At 41.6% G+C, this 18512-nt stretch overlaps 1 protein-coding gene across 11 annotated transcripts in view; it reads right to left on the bottom strand.

The window, feature by feature from the left end:
- Positions 1–554: 554 nt before the first annotated feature.
- The window catches only part of SEMA6D (semaphorin 6D), a 217026-nt gene continuing 199068 nt past the window's right edge, over positions 555–18512 (bottom strand). For 3 of the 11 annotated variants that reach the window (XM_019280890.3, XM_039557374.1, XM_039557370.1), the window contains 18 exons: positions 15209–15368; positions 14693–14804; positions 14031–14091; positions 13855–13917; positions 13667–13768; positions 13356–13446; positions 12959–13078; positions 12429–12517; positions 11460–11677; positions 11220–11351; positions 10869–11024; positions 10617–10790; positions 9756–9896; positions 9578–9655; positions 8691–8782; positions 8290–8346; positions 6316–6483; positions 555–4245 (listed from right to left, as the gene is read on the bottom strand). In XM_019280890.3, the coding sequence (XP_019136435.1) occupies positions 2942–4245; positions 6316–6483; positions 8290–8346; positions 8691–8782; positions 9578–9655; positions 9756–9896; positions 10617–10790; positions 10869–11024; positions 11220–11351; positions 11460–11677; positions 12429–12517; positions 12959–13078; positions 13356–13446; positions 13667–13768; positions 13855–13917; positions 14031–14091; positions 14693–14804; positions 15209–15320 (3270 nt within the window). In that variant the 5' untranslated portion in view covers positions 15321–15368 and the 3' untranslated portion in view covers positions 555–2941. Of the gene's footprint in view, positions 4246–6315; positions 6484–8289; positions 8347–8690; positions 8783–9577; positions 9656–9755; positions 9897–10616; positions 10791–10868; positions 11025–11219; positions 11352–11459; positions 11678–12428; positions 12518–12958; positions 13079–13355; positions 13447–13666; positions 13769–13854; positions 13918–14030; positions 14092–14692; positions 14805–15208; positions 15369–18512 lie in introns of those variants that run through there. The other 8 variants (XM_039557371.1, XM_039557373.1, XM_039557372.1 and 5 more) reach the window with 8 other exon arrangements.

The following is an 18512-nucleotide window of genomic DNA, read 5'->3' as shown; positions in this document are numbered from 1 at the left end:
TGTGAGTTTCAATTATTAAACATTAATAAGTATGTCCTGCTATGTGAGTCTGCAATTAATTTTGCCAGGAATCAGCTCTGTATTTTGTAATCTACATCGTAGAAGGAACATACCACCTTCTTTCAAAACTGTACTGTATTAGCACAGAATTGGTATTTTTTTAACTTTAATAAGAAAGGTTTGCAGGAACCAGAGCCCAGCTGAACCCCAGATGGAGCTCCAAGGATCACATTCAGTGCGCGGTGTCGGTGTTGCGTGGGCAGCCCTGGCTCTGTACTCAGCTCTGCCACTGCATGCTGGTTACTCTGATGTTTTGTGTTTGCCTCAGGAGGCCGAAAGTCGCCGGCAGCCCCTGACTGTGCCCCAGGGACACACAGCTCAGCGAGGCTGAAGAGGACACGCGGGACCCCGGCGTGCGTCACCCTGACCCCCGCAAGGCCGGGGAGCGGCCGCCGGCTCCGCGCCCTCCTCAGAGAGCTGCTGAAGGTGAGCTGAGATTTGCCCCCACGGTAATCCCACACCACATCTGCACTAAGAATGAAACTGCACACTCAGTACATGGGAATATTTTATTTTGACTTTACATGCGGTGTTAAAAACCCAAAGAACGTATTATTTACACATCCACAATACAAGTTTACAAGATATCTATACATGTTAAAGTACTCTATAGTAATAGAGCAGCTTCATTTAAGGGTTACTTTTTTTATGCCGTACCATTAAAAAAGATACAATCTGCGTTTACCTTTGCACAAATGGATAAAGCATCTTTTATTATTAAATTAACAGAATAAGGACTAGGTTGAATGTTAGAAATTTCAACATAAATACTGAGAGAACTCACATTACCATCTACAAGGCAGCACAATGTTACAGGAGGTTATCAGGGTTCACATACATTTATCTTCCGGGTCACACAAGTCTGTATTAATATTTGTAAAGTGACTTCGGATCAGTTTGTGTCTTTTGACAACTGAGTACATTTTAATAGTTATTAATCTGTAGTGTTTTAGTTGCAAGACAGAAGTGTTTAGGAAGAAAGATCATTGATTTTTGGATCCAGAGGTCTCAGGAAATAAATGTTCCTTACAGCCTTAGAAGAAAAAAATGACTACTTCTATCCTTTATTCTTTGTTTTGTAACAGAGATCCAGTTTTAGTGACTAACCTTTTCTCCCCTTTGAACACATAAAATAAATCTCCACCATCTCTGAAACCCATTGCAGTTATTTGTCCCACTAATTCATGAATATTCCTCTGCCATGGTTATTTCTATAGTTATGTTCAATACACAATGTGGTAGTGTGTAGTTTGCAAGCTAAAATAGCCATCTGTGTTGAACATCAGCTGCAAGTGGATACTGTAAACCCTACTAAATAGCTTACACAACTTTAGCAGGTGTTCCATTACCCTAGAAACCTCATTTGATTTCACATTATAACTGTTTGATCCTTCAGAGAGCTGGAGTGGAATGTTTATCATGGTAAGGTGATTTAATGCTGCTGTCTTCTTGGATTGTAGGCTGCCTTTAGTTACCATTAATTATTCTTGTGTTTTATCTCTTTTTTTTTTTGGGTGCTGTTGAGAGGTTTTACAACTGGCACTCAGGAGATATGTGCTATAGTGGGAACACTTGACAGATTAAATTTTTTTTTTAGTACTTTTATCATTTGCATGAATAAGGCACAAAATGCACAGATTCAGGTAAACTCACACATAATATTTACAGAATATTGTCATTACCTGCATGACTTTGGAAAAAAACAAACCTTACTTTACACAACAAAAACAAATCGATTGCACTACTGTTGAGTTTTCACAGACTGCTTCTGCCAGGCCAATTAATGGTTCTCCTTTTTTATTGACAAGAGTCTATCAGTGTGTAGGGCGTTATTAAATGCAACAAAAACGTGACCTTCTCCAGTTACACAGGCATTTGCCAAGTGAACTGACTATTAGCTGCCCTCAGCGAGAAGTACAGGGGCTCAAGTTCACAGTGGCCAGGTATTGGATGGAGGCACTGTGGAAACACAGTAAAACTCCCCCGTTCCAGCCCAAAACACCAGATTTGAAATGCACAGCTCTGAATCAATAGCAGCATAACAGAGTTATGAAGAATTAAACGTGTCTGCACTCTTTGACTGGGTGACTGTTTGATCCAGGCGTTGCCCTCAGAAGGCTCTCAGAGATGCGCAGTTCATCCTCAGCTGGCTCCGAGCTGAACCCAGCGGGCTGCAGAAGGCAGAGTCATCTGTTTGTTCAGTCATGCTCAATGTAAACAATTCCATAGCATAAAAGATGCAATGGGAATCTAAGTACATCCTAGTGTGTACAGTACACACACACATCCACACACACGCACAGCTTTATCTGTGGCAAAAACAAAATGCCACACACATGGAGAGAAAAAAATAATAATGCTACAGTTGGGCCAGAGACTTAATTCCAGCAAATTGATTATTAACCCAGCTATTGATTGAGACATTACCATTTTCTGACATTTGTGCAAGAGGCAAGGTGAATGCATACATAGTAAAATGTTCACATTTAATGGGAATGACCACACTTAATGGCAGTCTAAAATGGAACCCATTTTTCAAGTATTTGCTTACTGTTTTTTTCCCAACAACTGTTGTTTAGCTATTTAGAACAGTAACGTAGCCCCCACCCCGTTGTGCTACATGTCTCCTTAGCTCCAAACAAAAGAAATGTAATGACCAGCACTTTCCTTTGTTTTTTTTTTTGTGTTTGCTCATAGCAAGAACATGGTGTCTTGCTACAGCTCTACGTGGCAAGACACAGATGTTGCTCAAGTAAAGACAGTTTCTTTGGCCACTTTGTTCTCCTTAGTAACAAGCAGGTCTCTGTCTCATGTGTCTACCACAACATCATCTCACAACCTGTACAGGTCAATGCCACACTCATTTTAGCACAGACATGTCCTAGTAGCTGTATTTGTTCAGTGGTCTGACTGATGTAGTCTGCGGGACGAATGAGGGTTTTGGTGGCACGTCGGGTTTTAGGGAGGGTGTCCTCTTTATTCCTGTGCGAGGCAGGGTGCCGTTGCTCGTGTAGCTGCTTTGCCTGGACAAGGAAGGCTGGAGGTGAACGCTGACAGGCGTCCCTTGCATGTAGTCCATCTTTGTGCCTGCCGTGGGAGCCATGTACCCCCCACGATTAATACTTGGCTGTCTGGATAACAAAACACCATTTGGTGAGTTTAAGTTTTTAGGAAGGGCAGATATTGAGTGCCTCTGTGAAGAATTTTTGTGATAACCCCTCTGCCTTTCCAAAGAGGTCATTGGTACTGCAGGAGTGGTGGGAACGTCCACTCGTTTTGTGGGACTGTTTCTCGGAAGAGTCGATGGTGGAGAGTATAAAGACGCCTCCCTGTTGGGAACCTTAGGTGGGATCTCAGACATATTGCCCATTGGATCCAGCATTAAAGTCTGGTGGGCCACTTGAATATCTCCCATAATTGCTTTGGGATTATTAGTAGTTTCATTTAAGTGTTTCAGAAAATCATTCAGGGTGTTCCTGGAATCAACAGATCTCCTGTGGTCTCTTTTGCTGGATGATTTTGTAAGTGGATGATCAATATGCTGCACCTTTTTGTCTGCCTTGTGCGCATTAGAATTTGAGAAAGATGTGTTGTAGTCATGGGTAGCATTGGGAAGAACAATAGCACTAGGAATATGTCCATGACTTAGAGGAGAGTGGGGTGGAGGACTGGAAGGAAAAAACTGAGGGCTTTTTAGTGGGGTTTCCTTTCGTGAAGCATTGAGGTTACCATGCGCTTTGTCTGACTGACTTTTCATAGCCTGCAGAGTCTTTTGCTGAAGAACTGGTGTTGATTCAGGAGTTGGAAGCGCAGCTAATTCTGGAGGCTGTCCCCTGTGGTCCATCATCATGGACTTGGTATCACCGTTTGGAGGCAACTCCTTCCTGCTGGTCAGCAGGTTTGTGTACAGTTTGGGTGAATCAATGTTCTGCTGATATTCCTTGACAGGACTGTCAAACAGCCCGTTCAGTTTGGCAAAGCTGCCGCTGGAGTCAGTGCAGGACTGAGCCGATTCCGCATCTTTGTGGATTTTCCTGGATTTCCGTACAAATATATCCCGGTAACAGTAAACGGCCACTCCCGCAATAAAGGCTCCCAGGACAAAAGCGGCAAAGACACAAGTGATTAGGACATTCATATGTACCATTTGGTTGGACTCTCCTGATTGCACTTCCCACCTCACACCTGCAAAAGACAGGCAGGATATCATAAATCTACAGGTATTTCACACTGACACATTTCAGAAGGCGGCAGCCTTCCTCAGGGAAGTGTCTACTAAGTGTATGTAGGTGCTCTGGCTGTGGTATTGGTATAACTCAGTAGGATCCTGCAATCTACCCCACTGGTGAGTGCAAATAATTTTATAAAATTTAATTATAAAATGGCTGTGTGTGCACTGACAAGGCTAAATGAAGACTGTCCATTTTCTCTGATAATGAGGAAAGCTTGTCGCAGCTTCTCTCCTTATATTTTGTTTAGCCTGTCCCCAAATTTCCTTTAAGGCTCACAAATAGGGGCCTTATGTTATTAACATTAACGATTTCTGCTGGAAAATTGAGGTTAGAAGGTCCTACTGGGCCAGACAGCAATTAATAACTCATGGATGGATTTCTCTCTCTCTTTCCTGCCCCACTCATAAATCAGTATCAAAGGAGAGACAGGATTATGCAAATGTTGTGTAAAAATGTGTAACATATATACTGCATTGTCATAGCCACGCTAATGTAATACTTGTGAACTACTCCACTCCCAGGCTGCTAGCCCTGAAGTGGCACACCTGCACTTACTATACATGTCCAAGTTTGAAGAGAATGTGATTCTCTTAGAGCAATGGTTTTTTTATTTTATTTTTACCAATAACAAACATAAATACTTGTATAACATTATAAAACCGACTTAGGTTAAGTTATTAGAGAATGTTAAAATTTAGAAACTTTTAGCTTAGACCAAGAAATCGAATATTTGATTAATTTTTTATCTGGGTATTAACAAGCTACCTTTGGTTTTGTTTAGATTTTTTAAAGCAACCACAGACATCTTGCAGCTAAGATAATGTTAGTTTTTAATTAAAGTAATTCTGTTGCTATCCCAAGAGATGTTAAAATGAAAGAGCAAGAGGGAAGGAACAGAGCCACTTTTTGTTAGAGGCAAGGCCTTTGAATATTGTTAATGTTCAGGGTTACAGGTTTTAATGGCACTGTGCAGAAGCAGAAGGAAAACATGAGTAAAGTTCACCAAGAGCTATGACACAGAATGTGATTTAGAACCAGGAGCAAATGATAATAAAAACTTAAAACAAAATGAAAAATAACTGCAACAAATTAAAATGACAAATGCACGGCCATAATGGCTGATAGGAAACCTGATATGTTTTGGTGAATGGTAATAAAACACAAATGGTTTTTGGCTGGTGAGATTTTTCAGTAAATACAGAATTGTGCAAACATGTCTGTCACCTTGCTGTGCTGTGCACTGACAGAGACTTGTGTTAAATTCTGGTTATGGGATTGGAAGCTTCTCGATTCTGTGGTTGACTGCAATAGTCCTATTGAATTAAAGTCTAAGATGCCATAAGAGCCTAATCAAAGGTTCACTTAGCTGAAAGAATGGCTACAGAAAGATGAACTACAGGCACCATAGGTTTCTTGTGTGTTCAACTTAAAACCTCTGCATGTCTCAGTATGTACTGAGATATCTCTAAACTGATGCTCATATCCAGAGGATAAAAATTCAGCACATTCTTACTCTGACCCTTTTTCTTCAAAAACATGTTCCAGGCAAGCAGAGTTTGGGATATGCCCCATTTAACACACGGAGCTCTGCTTTGTGTTCTGTTTTGCCACCACCCCCAACCCAAATAAAAAAAAACCAAAACAGAAGCAACCATTCAATGAGGACTAACAAACAGACTAAGCCAAATTAGACTGGATTGAAAACAATGAACAGAGGTGCAGATAGGTCTTAAAGGTAATTTTTTTAATGTATCCAGAACTGCCATTGATTTCAATGGGAGTTTTGGAACACTCCAGGATTAAAAGGCTGAGCTTATTACCTGTGTTTGCCATTATAAGCTCTAAGCAGCACTTTGTCCTTTGGTAAGTAGGTATGAAAAACATGATTGCACTGTCTGCATATTCACAGGAAATGGGTGTAAAATAGAGCCCAACAATCATGGCTGTTACACTTAAGCCTTAGACAATGCTGAGACTATCAGGTTTCCATTCAGCTGCAATGTATTCCCTGGTAAGGCCTTACCCTTTGGGACACCTGATAATGGATCAGAATAATCAGAAGTGTTTGGGTCATCTTGAACTACAAATTTCCGAGAGCCAGTCACTTTAGGTTTCCAGGAACCAATCACTTTAGGTGATATAACTGGGATACTTGCCATTGTGGTAATGGAAGCTGAGGAGAACTCCATGTCTGTGGTGGCAAACAGATTTTTATTAATGTGTTTCATGGCACATCTAAGCTACAGCTGGACATAGTATTTTATGGGAGTTACATATCAGAGCAAAATGTGAGCCCCCCCCCTACACTCTGCAGAAGTACAGGTGGCTGATTAAAATCAATTACTTCAAAACTGTAAGTATGAAAAAAGTACATTTACACATCAACAGCTGCTAGCCAAAAAGCCAGAGAAGTCAAACATGAAAGCAGTGCAAAAGTTAAAGTAAGCAACTGTGGGGGTGAAAAGCACAGCTTAGTCTACTTAATTGCTATATTCTTCACTGGAGACAACATACTTGGCTGCCTTTTAAACATCTTCAAAAAAAAAAAAAGAAGTTACTTGGAATGATACACACTCATGACAGGTTATGCCTGAGAAACCAGATCAGCTCCATTAGTGCTATTACGGTATACCAGGAACTGCTGAATGAGCCATTTCTGCAGGTGGGGATAAAAGGAATGTTTTTAACCCCTATTTTGTAATGGTTCCTAAGGAACAATCCTGCAGAGATTCTGGCTCCTCTGTAGTACATTTGCTGAACAGACCCACCACAGCCTACGTGAAAATGCACAGAGGAGGAAACTCAGCAAATTGGGTTTACAATTCACAGTCTCGTTTGCACCCTGGAGTATTTTGTGTTCACTGTCCCAGTAGGTTTAGGCATGAAGGTCTATGGCTTGAGATGAGACTTGAGAAATGTACTTCAAAAGCACACTCATTCAGAACTTGAAAATACGGTTAAGTTGTATCTGTGTCATAAAATATCACTTTGAAAATTCAGTTGATAAACACTCATGAAGCCAGGCAACATTTCTATGTGACAGTTTTGTTTTGTTTCCTTAAGTGAGTCTCTAACTTGCATTATGGGTACATAGGTCTGGAAAATATTTGTCTCAAACATTACTTCTTGTCAAGTCACAGAAGTGCAAATGTCAGAAACCAAACCACAAATAGTGTTCTTGTTGTACTCTTACAAATTTAACATACAAATAGATTATTTTCCTGTTTGTCAGTCAGAAATGTGCCCTTAGTTTGAAAGCAAAGACCCAAGTTCCAAAAGTAAAGACTGGAAAGTAAGGGCTGAGTCTTGCTCCTGTTGAAGTCAACACAGTTTCTGCTCTTGAGTTCAACAGAGGAGCACTGGGTGTCCCTGAACACCAGGGGCTGGGGGTGAACACATTATTAGAAAAATCACTGGAGGAGAAAAGGATGCAAAAGTCCATGTGACAACAATGCACAACGTTTTTCTAAGCCACTTTTGTCTACACAATTTTCTCATTCAGCTACACAGTTTGTGATGTTAAATTTTTTTCCATTAGCACAAACTACTTAAAGCATTTCAAAAATAACGAAATACACATTTTAGAAAATGTGTATTTGTGCAAAAAGCTTGCTGGGAAAGAAGGAAAAGAGAAAAGGAGGTAGATGATGAAGTTCTGCCATTCATCTGCTAGAGGTGACCAAGAGGGGCATTCACAAACGCATGGCTGGGATCAAGAGTAAAGCTTAGTGGACTTCGTGCAGTGAAGATGTCATCTATGTTAATCAGGCTCTTTAATAAAAGATGTCTCAATAAATAATGAGCTGTTAACATGCGGCTACACAGGGTGAGGTGCTGAGTGAGAAGAGTCTGACTATCTTTACCATCAGTGGGAACATGAGTAAAAGCACAAAAATGGAGGATTGCCAACTGTGCAAAAGGAAGGAAAAAAGGGCTGAAAATGCTGAACTGAAGGAAAGTAAAGGTCATTAATTCAAAAAAATTAAAAAAAACTAACCAGATGTTGGGTCGCCAAATATTTTGTAATCTGGTGTAGCTGTAGTAGGCAAAATTTCTAAAAGAATTAAAGGAACAAGTAATCAGTAAAAAGTAACGAAAAGAAAGCAAAAGATCTCAAACCTGAGTAATGGAAAATAAAAACTAAAATATCACTGGTTACAAAAAATAAATTCTTCAATACTTTGCTGTAGACCCCAAATAGCTGTAAACTGGTGAAGGAAAGACAAAAACTCTGCCACCCAGGCCTAAAAAGCTCAGCTTTGTGAACATTCACAGTAACACCAGGTGATGTGTTCATCATGTTACTGAAAAGCTCATCAGAAATTTAACATCCACAGTGAGGTGTGGCCACAGACTATGGTGAGACATTCCAAAGGAGCAGCTGTGACTGTGCCTTACCATGGCAGTCCCCAAGCTGTGCTGTGTTGCCATATTCGACATCTTGTACGTATCCTCCAGTGCTGTGGTTGTATGAAACAAACAAAGAGAACCTGCAATTAACAGTATTAGTAAGGATACAAATGGAGATTTTTTTTTTTTTTTTCTGGAAGCAGCAAATGGAAACATCTACAACAGCCAGGGTATGGCCCAAAGGATTGTACAAAATGTACAGGAGAGTCAGGCTTTAAAACTCTCTGTGTGCGCTAATGCCAGGAAATAGAAGAAAAAAAAAAAGCCTTTTTTTAGGCAGCTACATCATGTCGTCTCCATTGGGCATGCTCTTGGGTTTAGATACAACCATCCAATTATACCAGTTAAAGTTTGCACTGGCCTGCTACAAAGGCCTCTTTTTAAGATACAGCTGCTAGTGCACCATATATTACAGACTTGATTTGTGCAAAATGCTTTTGGTATGCATATATAGCACCCCAGCTCCAGTGCAGAGGCACAACCTTGCTCTTCCCACTGTGAATCCTGTGCTTTCATATTTGCAAATCCCTGTGCCCTGAGCATGAGCATGGCTGGGAGGGGATACTGTCTGCTGTCCTCTCGGAGCTGCTCAGGTTTGCATGCTGCAATCGCTTGCCTTCCTGCTTCCAACTGCTCTTCCTACAGGTCTGCCTGTCCTCCTACACATGTAAAACTCCTACTGAAAGCAAGTCTTCACCCAGAGGTTGCAGAATTTAGCATTCTGGTCTCTTACATATACAGTGCACTGAAAAAAAACAGTTTTAAAAAAATAGAGATTTAGTAACTGTGTGCAAGGGAAGTGGCACAGGCATGAGCTCGTGGGGTCTGTAAAGCATAGTCAGAGATGCTGGGCTAACGAAAATAGGAGTACTTACAGCATGCCTGGTGTCACTCTTCCACATGCCTCATGGTCTAACCAGCCACAGTACGGGTCCCGTGAAGCAATACATGCCCTTGCAAGAGAAAAACCCCAAAAAATCATGCATTTTTAACTTCCTTCCTAAGAAACGCCGGTGCCCTTGCTTTAAGGGGAGTTCAGGAACGGAGCCGTACTTTTTACATGACCCGTGACGCTCACAGCGACTCAGGGGAATTCTAACGACGCAGCTGGAGAACGCCACGAACAGAGCATGGTGGTCTCTGTCCAGCTGGAGGGAAATGACTCTTCTGTCCTCCTCGCTCTCTGCATTGCACCTGGGCAGCAAAAACAAGGGCAGGCCACTGCTTTAGTGACTGTAGTACTTTGTGCAGTAAACATTTTATTTATTGTCTGTGTAGCTACTGAACAGAAATTTTTCACATACACAAATGTAAGCTACTACTCTTTGCTGAGACATTGCTAAACAAACTTCTGAGTTATCAAATGCTGGCTTCTGGCTCCTGCTAACAGCTGGGTGAGAAGTTTGCTGAACTATGTAGGAAAAAAAAAATTCCAAATCTATTTTCTTTGTTCTCTCAGTCACCATAAATTTTGTGAGAGAGCAGAAGAGGAGTCCTGTATTGGATGCCTGCAGAGTCCAATTGGAATGCTTCCACTCCCAAATTCTTTGTGCCAAAAAATAAACAAGTTTAAAATGATCAGATACAGGTTATACACTATTGGCCACTCTTGAGCAACCCTCAAGATAAGCACAGATCATTTCTTTTTAACATCAGCAAACACTTCTGATGTTTCAGACGTATTTGCAGGAGAATTAGACTGTGTCACTGACGTCACTGGAGTGGAATTAGGTTGTTCATTCAACCCATGCAAAATGGCAAGTAACCAAATATTTTCGGGTTATTCAACATGAGGAACATGATGAAATGACAAACAAGTGGTGATGTTGGTGATAATGAGCTGGTGTACCATAATCTTTTTTAGCTAGGTACCAAGGACTAGATGAAGAGCTTAGCTGGTCTGGTAATACTTACTTTGCATGATTATATGCTTCAATCTCTTCCAGTAATACGCTGTCATTCAAAGAAAAAGGCCTGGTCTTTGCCAAGATTTTAAGCACTACTCCTGCTTCGGAGCCAACAAATATGACTGTGTAGTTCTGGTAGGGTCCAGCGGCGTGGTCTACAGCAATTGCTGTCAGTCTGTATCTAGCGAGACCAAAAGGCAAATCATTAACAGCAAGTTTTGTTTTCCTTTTCACAGATGTTACTTTTGAACTGTCATACCTGACACGTGTTTTGGTAAACCAGGGCTCCTCAGTGACTGAGGGAACAGCTGAGTCCATCAAAGGGTGAGATTTGATGAAGGAGAGCGTTTCGTCCGGGAAATCAATGGAGGTTTTGTAAGCCTCTGCTAGGCCGTGTTTTGCACAGCAGCCAGGTCTGAAATGAGAACAACATTGTTTTCCTCTTGATATTTTAGTTAATGAGAGAAGGCATCCGGTTAATGAGCATCCTTATGGCTGAAGTGTCAAGATCTGCTTTGGGTTTTACCCAACAAGGCACTCAAGAGTGCAGCTGATTTAAGGTAGCTCTTTAAAGGACAATGTTATGACATCATGAGTAAGAACCTTTTACCTTGGCTTTGGTACTTTGTCTTCAGGTACAGCTGTCCAAACAGAGTCAGGAGTCTTTTGTTCTTTAAATCTCCCTTTGAAGACTTTCTCGATGTCATCCATGCTGAAAGCACACACTGCTGAACCAGGGATGCTGTAAAATTCGAAAAATAGTTTCAAGAACTCAGATTACAATGGCACTCATCTCAGTGTAAGAGAAAACCAGAGATCTGCCTTTGATGAAAGGTTGCTCATCTCTCACCTGTTGAGCTGTGTGGTGAATACACCGACAACGGTGGGCACTCCATTGATTTCTATTATATCTGTGATGGACTGCAGAACATCAAAGTAGAAGAATGAATCCCCAGGAACTGAGCAGTTGAGCCGAGCTTTCAGAAAAGATGTCCAGTGTTTCTCCAGGACCCTTTGGGAGCCCCCCATGTCATTTTTGCAGATGCGTGCCACACGGGAATACACAGCCTGTGAAAGGCAAAAAAGAAACAAAGAGGGAGAGAGGCTTGAGAGATGCAAGGGAAACAGTGTTTGTTTCTGAGCTCTTAATAAAACACCAAGATAATGTTGTTAACAGGAAGCTGCCATTTATCTGCACAGAGAAGATGAAAGCAAATGGTGTTCAGCTCGTAGTGCACAGGCATCTTAATGTATCACCAAGCAAATGCATCTCCACAGTCTGCCCCCACCCTTTTTGCCTTCAAAATCATGTTGTTAGTGAGATTTAAAGACTTTAATTAACCATGTGTAAGGGATTTAATAATTTATTGTAGAATATCCTTCCATGGTGAGGCATGAATGTTATACTCTGTACTGGCATGACTGAATTATTCAATATCCAGGGACATTAGAAAAACGTCTTTGAAACTCTCCTTTTGTGTTGTTTTCTTTTGTTTCTTTAATAAGCATGAAAACACCCTCAGCTTTTCCATTACTCGCCACAAGAGTTAAGGCAACAGCAGCACTAAGGCAACAGCACATTGAAAGATACCTGTAGCGAGCTCACTAACAGTGAGGCCTGGAGAACAGGAACAGCTTTTTGGTTGAACAATGCACTGCTCTAGTTCTCTTTATCTCCACTCCCTGTAAATTATGATGGGAAAACTGTGCAAGCTTTCTCCTAGTACCTCCTTCATAGTATGAACTGTGCTAGTTTCTGATGCTGTTTTGGGATGAGCTCTTTCTGCTGTGACTCAACGCTCACGCTGACGATACCGACCTTGCCTAAAGTGTTGTGCTCAACAGCAATTTCTCGGAAGAAGAAATAAACGTAGTTCCCATATTCTATGGCATGGAGGAAGTGTGGTTCTGTAAGAAAGAGCAAGGAGAAGTTACTTCAAAGAACTGCTCAGTGGGCGCACGACACTGTGAGAGTTGGCAGCTCCTCCCCAGGTCCATACCAGCCAATGTGAGCTCCAGTCTTCCAGATACTTTAGGATGTCCAAATACAGGTGCACTGGAGTTTAAATGAACTTGAAGTCTTTGGCATTGGCTAAAGGCCGCACAGAAACTGTACTTCAGTTAAGGTATTTGTTACTGCAAATTCATTCATTGAAGCATTTAACAAAAATGTAGTCTTTTTTTTTTGGGCATTATGCAGCTTTTTAAGTGTAATTATACTATTCCAAAAGCCTCATACATGCTGACAGTGTAGCATATGTGTAAACCAGGCTGGCTGTGAATTACCTGACCTTCTGTGCCACTGAAATTGCATTTGCCATATGTATGGGAAAATACTCCCCAAATTACCTTTTATCCATTTGGAATCATACTTTATTGTTCTTAAGGCAGATCCATCCCCCATGCTGCGATAAATAACAGCATCGCTTGCCAGGAAATCTGCTACTGTTGCTGAATACAATTTTCCATCTAAAACAGAAGTTGAAAACATGGTATTAAGAGGCCTTTTAATAATCTAGAGAATTCTGACTAGCCTGTATTTTCCCCATTTCTTCACTGTCACACTTCCCCAGATTGCTGTAACCTATTTATTAACAGGTCAGCTTCTAATCCTTTGGAGGCCCTTTAAAAAATTTAAGAGCAGGGGCACCATGACACCTTTAGCTTTCCTGTGCTTGCTTTAAAAGCTCTGTGTCTCCTTTGGTGTCATTAATCATTTAGACTCATTACAAGTAAAAGTTCTTACCAGCAAAGAGGGCGACATTGGTTTGTCTGGCATCAAATGGGCATCTTGCCAAACCACTAATTTCCTCCCCATCATACTCTAATGTATTCAACTAGAGAAGAAAAATAAATGGGTGATAGTGTCATTTCTATTTTGTGCACTGGCACAAAAGCATAACATTGTCTTTCCACAAAACTTAATTCAGCACATTGGCTTCTGTCTGTTTTTATTTCACCTTGAAGCACTCTCCAGTCACACTGGATGTATTTGCTATGGCATAACCAGTGCAAGCAAAACCAGTAACGGATTAATGGCATCTTCAATACTCTTACCCGATAGTATCTGCACATAGGGTTAAATGCATTTGTTCCACAGACAAACACCATCTCATCATTTCTTGGAACAAAGACTTTAATGAAGTTATGGCATTCATCCTGAAAAGAGAGTAAGATGTATTAATCACAAACTCCATGTATATAATAAATACTAGTGTCGTTTTTCTGTAATGTGCTAGACTTACTTTATGTTTGCCTTTCATAGCACAGTTCTCTCTGTCCTGCTGCTTTGATCTCCATGTTAATTTCTGTCAAAGCAGACCAAAAAGGAACATTTTAATTCCTTGCCACAGAAAATTCTTTTAAAAAACCATTAAAACCAAAGGACACACCTCTCCCTTTCCAGCATGCATCTACTCACCTTGCTTGGGGTAACTTCTGATTTTGGAACTTCATTTAAGTTTACAGTATAAACCTGGTCCCTGTTTGCAGAGTAAAAAGAGAACAGGAAATTCAGTAATTCTGTGCTCTTTTATTTGGTAAACTAAATCTATTTTCAAAATGTTGTGTTAGACCAGCAACTTCTATGAAATGCTTAGGGATTTTCTGTGTTTAATGCAAATGGGAGAAGGTTGTTCATGTGCAACACGGGCTGGTTTTGATTTTTATTGGTGTGGTCCTGAGAGAGTACCTGCAGTGTCCAGCAGTCCATCCCTGTCTGCCCATTCTGCTGAGGACTAACCTGGGCTGTAAATATGCAAGTGTGTTATCCTCACTTCCTACAGCCCTGACGTGTCAGTCCAAGTTTAAAATGATCAGGAGAGGTTTTTATCAGGCAGGGCAGTAATATAAAAGACGGAAAAGAGCATTTGATCATTGGTTTTAGCTTAACTACAGTAACTGCAGCCTTCAAATCCAATTTTCATGCACTGGCCATAGATATGGTATATTTCTCTGGGAAGTCCTGCCCCAATTCTAATTTTTATCATATTCCGCATATTTTTCTAAATGAATTTTACACATAAATGCAAAACCAGAAGAGAAAAGAATTTTAATCTAATGAACTGAGTGAAGGAAAATTACCTGCCAGTGATATAAAGTGTGTCTCGAATTTTCAACATTAGTTGGAAGTCCAGTCTGTGCTGAGATTCATTGCCTGAAGGGCGTCCTCTAAATACTGGATATTGCCTTGAATCTGCAAGTAAAAATGGGCTACACCATCACTCAGGATTATAGAGCTAAAGAATCAATATATGGCATTGATTAGCTGTATATACTAGGTGTAGAAGGGTTTAAACTAAATTCCTTGAGTAATGTCTTGAATATAAATGAGGAAAAGATGGCTAATGTCAGCAAATGTTCTTTTTCCTGAAGTTATTGCTGTATTTCTGATTGCTTTTTTAAGAAAATGATTAAGTGTTCTATTAAAGATACAAAGCCAGTAAACACATTTCAATTTGAAAGGAATCAGATTTTGTTTTTTAACTTCCCATGGTGGGGGGTTGGGGGGGGGGGGGGACAAAGGTAAAAAAAAAAAAAAAAAAAATCCCATTAGAACTTTTCCCCCTGGTGTTTAGCAGCACTTGCAGATTCACTCACAGTGGTAGTCCACGACGTTAATGGGGTCCTCGTCCTCGGGGAAGCTGCCGGCGCGGCAGCGGGACAGGCTCAGCAGCAGCGTCACCAGGGCACAGAGCGCGGGGAGCCTCATGGCGGGGCCCGGGGGAGCGCGGCCTTGGCGGCAGCACGGCTCAGCTACCTGCGAACGGACACAGCGGGGAGGCTGCAGCAGCAGCACGGACACGGCACCGCTCCCTCCTGCCAACACGGGTGTGCTTTGTGTTTGAGCATCGGCAGCGCTGCACACGATGGGAACTGCTGTGGGACACAGCCCTGCTCGAAGCTGCTCCGAAACGTATTGATGGGCGCTAATTTTTAGCTGGATTTATGGGCATTTCCAAAGAAGCTGACGACTGTCAGCCCATTTAATTCACAGAATCAGAAATAGAACATGCAGGCTGCTGACCTGGCAAGAAAAATTGTCAAACTTGGGATTAGAATTTTAATTAAACTGCAATCTCTTTCCATCCCCTTAATCACTGAATGTCATCCAACACAAACCCTTTTCCCATGAAGTACCTAAATCTCATCCACAAAACGTCGTGACACACACAATGTGTCTGAGCATCCACGCTGTGTTTTAATGCCATTGCTTGTTTCCAGGCTGTGCCATCCCAGTACTAAGTCCAACGTGCCCACTGTCCCAGCCCTGATGCCAAGGGCCAGGCACCTGAAGCTTTGCCTTGTGCTGTGACTTACACCCGTGCAAAGTAAATGCAAACTGCTGCCCCTGCAGTGTGACAGCGTTGTCACACACTTCACAAGGGTGGCAAGGGACTCAAATGGGGATGCAATGTTGAACCACCTTCCCAAGATGCCACTTTTCCCCCTCATTTGCTACTGTTGAAGGCTTCAGGGGCTTTCACCTGGGGGTTGTGTGTGTGTGTGCGCTGCAGATTAGACAGCACAGATCATGACAGCACCACAACATTATACAACAAAGCTTTTAAGAGGGGAAGGGAAACATAACTTCTTCAATTAAACCACAGGAATATTTCAGTGAGCAGAATGTAACTACTCAAGTTGCAATTTGGGTAGGATGCAAGAAAACACATCACAAAGTGAAATGTAATCCTTAATGACTGCAAGTGGACTGGGCAGGGGTCATATTTCTCATTAGAAACCTGGCAAATGTAGTATTATTCCCTCCTCCAACCTTTTGGAGGCATTCATTCAGCCCCGATTCACAGGTCAGAGCTCTGAGTCATCAGCTCAGTGCCTTGCAGTTGCTGAAATTGGTTATTAAATGCTTTGTCTAAACAGAAAAAAAAAAAGGAGAAACCTTTCCATTTTAATGTTTCAAGACTTTCAGTGAGAAGAACACTTTGCCAACACTAAGTGCCAGACCTACCCAGCAAAGCACAGAAGTATTAATCATTCAATAATCTGAAAAGCAATTAAAAAAACCCCTTCATAACAACACTTAACCTTTCAGTAATGCTTACAGGGGACAAAAATGCTGTATTTGTTAATTGATACTATGGCTGGGGCAGGGCTTCCTCCTTCCAGGGGCTGCTGAGCCGTCAGTTCAGGCTGGACTGTGAGGAGACCAGCTGAAAGGCTGGGAACATTTGGGGATGGGGGCGGGGGTGTTGTCTGGATGCCTGCCCATCACAGACTGACCTGGAAAGAAGCATTTTCCACTGTTAATGATATTTCTGTATCTCAGTCCACCAGTCCAGAACGAATGGGCTGTGCTCTTAGTCAGGATTGATGAGTGCAGTGGTTAATAAACACTAATGATTCCTGGCACTTTCCCTCTGCTCTTCCTTGTCCTGACATGGCCTCTTCAGCTGAAGCATCTTGCGTTAAATTACTAATGAGCAAACTTAAAACAAACTGGAATTAATAAAGTTAGTCAAATTAGTTCTTTCTTGTGAAAGCACCATTAGAGTAAAGTCCTGCAGCACTGTGGCTCCCAGACACAATAACAAATCATTAATGCTTACACGGTCTTTTTTTTTTGGTCCTTTTGTAAGGAAAAGCAGGCTCCAAATATCCAACCCACTCCTTTTCCAGTGAAAGAGAAAGGGGAGACACATAAACTGCACGTTGAGTCGGTGTGCAGTAACATCTATAAGGTGCTTAGTAAAAGTCCTCCCTGCAGCCTTGTTTTCTTGGAGAACAAATGAATACAAATTGCCAAAGAGCAAGAAGCTCTCCCAGACATGTAGGCCGCAGTTAGCATAGAAGATGAGGCTGCTTCTGGCCCACATCATGACTCAAAGAGACCCCGGCCTGGCTTCAAATTGCAAACTCTACAAGTTCCACCTGTACCAAGCACGGGCATGTAACAGGAAGTTTCTTTTTCACAATTCTTTTTCCTTCCCATGTCCCATCTGGGAAGCATTTATTGGGACAATTACAAAACTTCCGTGTAACCTGCCTTACACAGGCAGATACTGATTTCTGGACTTCAGGAAATGGCTGCAGAGGAAAGGGCAATTTGTTTTTGTTTTTAGGTCACAACTGTCAAAGGGCAACTTGTTTTTAGGTCACGATTATCATGGCCAATACACAGCAAACTGTCACAAAAGCAAACAGGAAACAACTGAAATGCCAGGTAAGCAAAGACAGTATCAGTTCTCTTGAACAGATTCAAATTTCAGGTGGGATATCAAACTCCCTAAAAGAATGTGAGGTTCTGTAATTGTAAATCCACAGGATGTGTTTCCTCAGAGGCTGCATTCAGATCAGCAACAAACTCACATTTATGCCTTCCCCAAAATACCCTCAAACATCGCAGGATACTCCAGAGATGAACTCTGAGAACATACAGGGCAGGAATAGTTACGTTCGGCAAGCTTTTCTAACTAAACATCATCTGTCACAAATCTCTATCAAAGAAAATACCTACATGAAGCACAGACCCTTGTCATGACAAGACAGAAAAGCAGCCGGAGAGCTGCACTGGATTAGCAAACCACAGGTAATCACTTCTCACCAGCCAGGCAAGAAGTACAGATTTCTTTATTATTTTGCTTGGAAAATTATTACAAGAATATTAACAGTAGCTCTGATTTCCAGCTACATCTGAAAAGAAAATGCACCTGCTTCAAGAGGCTCTTAAATGCAGCTTTTATCTGGTTGGACACAGGCTTGGGATCAGAACCACTGAAGAGAGAATAAACTGGGAAGAACAGCTGTTTCCTGGATAATCAGAAAAATGGGCTCCCTCTAGCCCTCGGAGCAGGGGTTTATGACAGCCAGGTGTAGCCTTCTGGTAGACACAGATAGGCTGGTGTGAAAGACGTAATTCCTGCCACATTCAAACCTTTCAGTG

Source organism: Corvus cornix, chromosome 10 (assembly GCF_000738735.6).
Source record: "Corvus cornix cornix isolate S_Up_H32 chromosome 10, ASM73873v5, whole genome shotgun sequence".
NCBI lineage: Eukaryota > Metazoa > Chordata > Aves > Passeriformes > Corvidae > Corvus > Corvus cornix.
This window is presented reverse-complemented; position numbering and strand designations above follow the sequence as displayed.